Source organism: Nerophis lumbriciformis, linkage group LG16 (assembly GCF_033978685.3).
Source record: "Nerophis lumbriciformis linkage group LG16, RoL_Nlum_v2.1, whole genome shotgun sequence".
NCBI lineage: Eukaryota > Metazoa > Chordata > Actinopteri > Syngnathiformes > Syngnathidae > Nerophis > Nerophis lumbriciformis.
This window is the reverse complement of record NC_084563.2, coordinates 14,185,180-14,191,447: the sequence shown is the minus strand read 5'-3', so window position 1 is coordinate 14,191,447 and position 6,268 is coordinate 14,185,180. Positions and strand designations below refer to the sequence as shown.

Sequence of the window (6,268 nt, the reverse complement as noted above, 5' to 3'; positions counted from 1 at the left end):
TTATGGGAGTAGGGGTGTCCATGCCAATGCCATTCATAAACACGACAGTGAACCTTCATGTTACATTTGTGAAAAAAGAACATGTCCAATCAAGTAAATAATTAACGACCCCCCCTGCAGTACCTCTACGGACCTCCGGGGGGACAGGCACCCCTGTTAAAGACCTCTGTTGCCGTGTACGTCAAGAGGTGATAATCCACGAGTTGTCCAACACTGTGTACTAAAATCGGTCGCCGCAAAAGAGGAGGGGAAAAAAAAGGACGACAGCGCTACAAAACAAGAACCAAACTTTTATTCAATTCGGCGACGCACTCCCCCTTCCCTCCCCCTCGTGTCATTAAGAAAGACAAGCTCATCACATAAGACATTCTTCTCAAGCAAAGCAGTCGAATGGTGAATTAACGGAAAGGCACAAAACTGTCAGGGGTCTGGTTAGTGATGGAATGTGCAGAGCTGAGGAGAACGCCATTAAACTATCGAACATTGCTGGTTTCTACCTTGAAAGGATCCACTAGTTGAGTTGTTTTTTTTGGCGAAAACCAAGAAAAATATTTTCTCCCAAAAGTGTGGTTGCAGTGCTGGTAAAGTTCAAGTCAATGTGCTGTTTACATTCATTCATTCTATACAGTAGAGTAGTATTAGTATTGTACATAGCATGGACATGCAGCCTACTTGATTCAGCCAGTGGCAAAGAATGGGGCAACCGGTGAGGCGGTTGCTAGGATACACAAAGGTTAAAGGTTCTTTTTTTTTTTTTGAAGTGCAGGAAGGAGGAAAAGGATTGTTTTAGTTCGTTTGTTTCAGGAAAGGTGAGAGGCGGAGGAGCGTGATTATACAGACTGGTAGCCGGTGCGACTCTTCCTGCGGCCAATCAGGTAAGAGATAAGCACGAGGACGATTAGGAGGCTGAGGGCCACGCCCACCGCCATGGGCACCAAAAAGCTCAAATCAGAGTCCAGGAAGCATTCCTGGGCTGATAGGCACACAAACACACAAGACAGCAGAGGTTAGTGCTGCTGGCTCGCTGTCAGGGGGCAACAAGAGGGAAGCAAGGAATGTTAGAAATCTTCAGTGGTTAGAAAATCCCTGGAAATGAGTCATAAAAGGAATCAAAAGTTAACATTTTTTCTTATTTCATACAAACAGGAAGAAAGTTCAGCATTGGGGAAAACCCCTATTAATGAAAAGTGCTGTGTTGAAAGTGGATAATAAAGTATAAAAGCAGTGTTTTATTTACAATTGACAGATTAATTAACAGATATTTTTATAAATACACAAAATTAACATTTATGCTAAGCTAAGATGCTAATTAAAAAAAATAAATTCTAAAGTTAGTTTAGTTCAGTTGTTCTGAAATAGTTGGGCGGGCATGTGTGACCTTGGGGATTATGCTTTATCAGTATCATGTTGACAAAACGTGTTCATTGTAGCTTGTAATCCAGACATCCTCATTTTGATAAAAATCTAAACAAATTTTGTGCTCCTCAATTTGAATTGATTATTTATTGAGTTTATTTAATACAAGGATGTTAAAGTTATTTGTTGTAAGTTGATCTATATTTTTTTGCTTTTTTGTATTATTTAATGTTAATAGGAATACATAGTTATGCAGAGGTGTACTTATAACAATTTATAGACAATTGATACTATTTATATTGGCACTTTAAGTGGGGAAATGGAATGTTTTCTTCTTCCTGTGGTGGGCGTAACAGAAAATAATTGAGACGCACTAGTTTAGTTTCTAATGTCACTACCATTAATTGATTAACGTGGACCCCGACTTAAACAAGTTGAAAAACGTATTCGGGTGTTACCATTTAGTGGTCAATTGTACGGAATATGTACTGTACTGTGCAATCTACTAATAAAAGTTTAAATCAATCAATAGTAAGTTGTGTGGAGAATGCATATATTTTATTTCTTTATCCATCGTCATGTTTAAAGCAGCTAATATTTTCCAATGTGTACACTTGGTGTTTTTTCCTTATGCTCGTTAGTGAACTCTGTGTTTCACCTTGAAGGCCTGGAATGTCTGCTGGGAGTATTATGTACTCCCTTTTTGTGGAAGAAGCCTTATCGGTGTAGAACCAAAAGGCTGTATTTCTTTCTGGGCAGGAAGGGCTGTTTTCGTACTAAATAAGCTGACTCTTTCAATTAGATTTTTAGACCTCTTCTTGATGCTGCTATTATCGCATTGTAAGGGCTGGTCTCCTAAAGCTTTAGTACAACTTGATAATATTGCTGTTCTGTCTTGGTGGTCCTTCTTACTCAACATATACAGTATGTCATCCAAAAGAATTTGGGATTGACCAGTGACTTGTATTCCCTGAGAGGAAGACTAGTCAGTTGATTTACAGAAATTTATATTTTGCTTGACTCGATTTATAACTAACATTGAGCTAAATAGCAAAGCTTTGTATAAAGACAAAATTGAACAATGATACCAAACTAACTTGCAATTCTAAACTGATTTAGGTTTTGTTTTCGTGTCTGTTTGCTTATAAGAGAACTTTGGAAGAGTTGGTAGTTTTTTAGAGACAAATACTTGTACTGGTTCTGATGCTACGCTAATTTAAGGATTAAACAATGACACACTGTCAAGTGTCAAAAAAAGTATTTCAAGGTTAAAACAATTCTACTAAGTAACCATTTTCTGTTCATAAAAATGTTTGATGTTATGTTTAGAGGCAGTCTAAAAATGTCAATTTGTAGGCTAAAGTGTGTGCTGAATTTATACCATTTGCGTTAAGATAAAATATTATGCTAAACGCTTCACGGTGGCAGAGGGGTTAGTGCATCTGCCTCACAATACGAAGGTCCTGAGTAGTCTTGGGTTCAATCCCGGGCTCAGGATCTTTCTGTGTGGAGTTTGCATGTTCTCCCCGTGACTGCGTGGGTTCCCTCCGGGTACTCCGGCTTCCTCCCACCTCCAAAGACATGCACCTGGGGATAAGTTGATTGGCAACACTAAATTGGCCCTAGTGTGTGGATGTGAGTGTGAATGTTGTCTATCTGTGTTGGCCCTGCGATGAGGTGGCGACTTGTCCAGGGTGTACCCCGCCTTCCGCCCGATTGTAGCTGAGATAGGCTCCAGCGCCCCCCGCGACCCCAAAGGGAATAAGCGGTAGAAAATGGATGGATGGATGGACTATGCTAAACGCGTAGAGCCATTTATGTTTTCTGTCCAGACACAGGTGCTACCACTCATATTTTGGCAAGAAAAACACAATCCATCAGTTTTCTACCGCTTGTCCCTTTTGGGGTCATAATAGTCTCAAAATGTTAAATCTAATAATTCATAGGCTGTTAAAATGTGTGCTAAATTTATACAAATTATGCTAAGATAAGATGCTATGCTAATCATGTAGCTTCATTTACGTTTTCTGTCCAGACACAGGTGGCACCACTCAAATATTGGCTAGAAAAGCTCATTTTTAGTCTCAAAATGTCAAATCCAGACTTTTTTAGGCTGTTAAAATGTGTGCTAAATATATACCAATTATGCGAAGACAAATGCTATGCTAAATGTTCACTTTATTTACGTTTTCTGTCCAGACAAAGGTGGTATCGCTCACATTTTGGCTAGAAAGGCACATGAATAGCCTCAAAATGTTAAATCTAGCCGTTTGTAAGCTGTTAAAATGTTTGCAAAATGTATTTTAATGTAAATGCTATGCTGAATGACGTTACAATAGGCTTCTTATGTTTTTTGTCAAGACACAGGCGGTATTACTGATATTTTGGCTAGAAAGGCACTTTTATATGTTCAAAATGTCAAATTTAGTCATTTGTAGGCTGCTAAAATGTCTGCTAAATTTACAACAATGATATTAAGATAAAATACTATGCTAAACGTGTAGCTTCATATACGTTTTCTGTCCAGACACAAATGGTACCAATCATATTTTGGCTAGAAAAGCAAATTTTTGGTCTCAAAATGTCAAATGTAATCCTTTGTAGGCTGTTAAAATGTGTGCTAAATATATACCAATTATGCTAGGCTAAATGTGTAGAGTCATTTACGTTTTCTGTCCAGACACAGGTGGCACCGCTCATAATTTGATTAGAAAACCACATTAAGTCTTAAAATGTTAGATCTAGTCTTTTGTAGGCCGTTATGTGTGCAAAATGTATGCCAATTATGCTAAGGTAAAATGCTATGCTGAACAAAGCTACAATAGGCTTGTTTTGTTTTCTGTCCAGACACAGATAGAATTACTCAAATTTTGGCTTGAAAGGCACTTTTATACATTAAAAATATAAAATCTCGTCATTTGTAGGCTGTTAAAATGTCTGCTAAATTTATACCAATTATGCTAAGATAAAATGCTATGCTAAACGTGTAGCTTATTTTACGTTTTCTGTCCAAACACAGGTAGGATGACTCAAATTTGGCACTTTTATACATTCAAAATATCAAATCTTGTCATTTGAAGGCTGTTAAAATGTCTGCTAAATTTATACCAATTATGCCAAGATAAAATGCTGTGCTAAACGTGTAGCTTCTTTTACGTTTTCTGTCCAGACACAGGTGATACCACTCATAAGTATTTTGGCTTGAAAACATTTATATGCTCAACATGTGTGCTAAGATAAAATGCTAAGCTAATCAAAGCTACAGTAGGCTTTGTTTTACGTTTTCTGTCCAGACACAGGTGATACCACTCATAAATATTTTGGCTTGAAAACATTTATATGCTCAACATGTGTGCTAAGATAAAATGCTAATCTAATCAAAGCTACAATAGGCTTTGTTTTACGTTTTCTGTCCAGACACAGGTGATACCACTCATAAATATTTTGGCTTGAAAACATTTATATGCTCAACATGTGTGCTAAAATAAAATGCTAAGCTAAACGAAGCTACAATAAGCTTTGTTTTACGGTTTTTGTCTAGCCAGTCATATTTTGGCTGCAAAGGAACTTTTCTATACACAAAATGTGATATGTGTGCTATATTTATGCACTGTAAATTATTTGCCACATGCCAAGATTTAAAATTTTATTTCTAAAATATTCTCTAGTTTTAAGAGCTACTTACTTATTTTTAGTCATTGACTAACATACATTTTTGCACGAGTCATACCAGAGACTCTAAAAATGGGACCCATTATCTCCCTGTTTGGCCCTCAGCATCAAGGGTTGGAATTGGGGGTTAAATCACCAAAAATGATTCCCGGGCGCGGCCACCGCTGCTGCTCACTGCTCCCCTCACCTCCCAGGGGGTGAACAAGGGAATGGGTCAAATGCAGAGGACACATTTCACCACACCTAGTGTGTGTGTGACAATCTAGGGTTGGAATTGGGGGTTATATCACCAAAAATGATTCCTGGGCGCAGCCACCGCTGCTGCTCACTGCTCCCCTCACCTCCCAGGGGGTGAACAAGGGGATGGGTCAAATGCAGAGGACAAATTTCACCACACCTAGTGTGTGTGTGACAATCAAGGGTTAGAATTGGGGGTTATATCACCAAAAATGATTCCTGGGCACAGCCACCGCTGCTGCTCACTGCTCCCCTCACCTCACAGGGGGTGAACAAGGGGATGGGTCAAATGCAGAGGACACATTTCACTACACCTAGTGTGTGTGACAATCATTGGTACTTTAACTTAACGTAATTTATGAACCGCAAGTTGAATAATGCTTGTTTTCAAAATAAAATACTTATTTCTATCTTAAAAGTCCTGATAATTTGTTAATGTAGGATGCCTTATCAAGTAAAAGTATCTGCCCATGCATCTAGTTAATTTCACTAGTTTTTAGCATTTTTCTTATTTTATTTACTTTTTTAATTTTTTTTTTTATTTAATACTAAAATAAACTGCTTGAACAAGCTTATTTTCGGTTTTCTGCCTAGACATGGGTGGTATCCCTCATGCTTTGGCTGAAAGATCACATTTGTATTACCAAATTGCCAAATTCTGGCGATTAGTAAGAGGTTGAGAAGTGGAATCAAAGTAGAAAGCGAACACCAAACAGCAAGGCCAACAAGAGAGGAACACAGGCAGCGGTTAAGTGATTAAAAATGAGGAAAGAAAGAAAAGAAAAATCACCAGAAAGGTGTCAAAAGGTGTCTAGAAAGACTCGTAACCGCTGGCCATGTTTCTCTTTCTCCCGATGAAGTAGGCCAGCAGAACGATAAGAATGAGAACAAGCAGGGCAACTCCGACGACTACGGCAACAAGGAAGCTCTCCGAGTCCGTCTGGCATTCCTCAGCTAGATGAAAGTGAAGAGAGCAGAGGTCAGCGTCTTATGGCACAACATT

The 6,268-nt window shown here is 38.5% G+C and overlaps 1 protein-coding gene across 3 annotated transcripts in view; it reads right to left on the bottom strand.

The window, feature by feature from the left end:
• Positions 1–270: 270 nt before the first annotated feature.
• The window catches only part of lamp2 (lysosomal-associated membrane protein 2), a 30,338-nt gene continuing 24,340 nt past the window's right edge, over positions 271–6,268 (bottom strand). The window contains exons 9-10 of one of the 3 annotated variants that reach the window (XM_061976667.1): positions 6,056–6,219; positions 826–973 (exon numbers count right to left, since the gene is read on the bottom strand). In XM_061976667.1, coding sequence (XP_061832651.1) covers positions 6,077–6,219 — 143 coding nt within the window. In that variant the 3' untranslated portion in view covers positions 826–973; positions 6,056–6,076. Of the gene's footprint in view, positions 974–2,889; positions 6,220–6,268 lie in introns of those variants that run through there. The other 2 variants (XM_061976666.1, XM_061976665.1) reach the window with 2 other exon arrangements.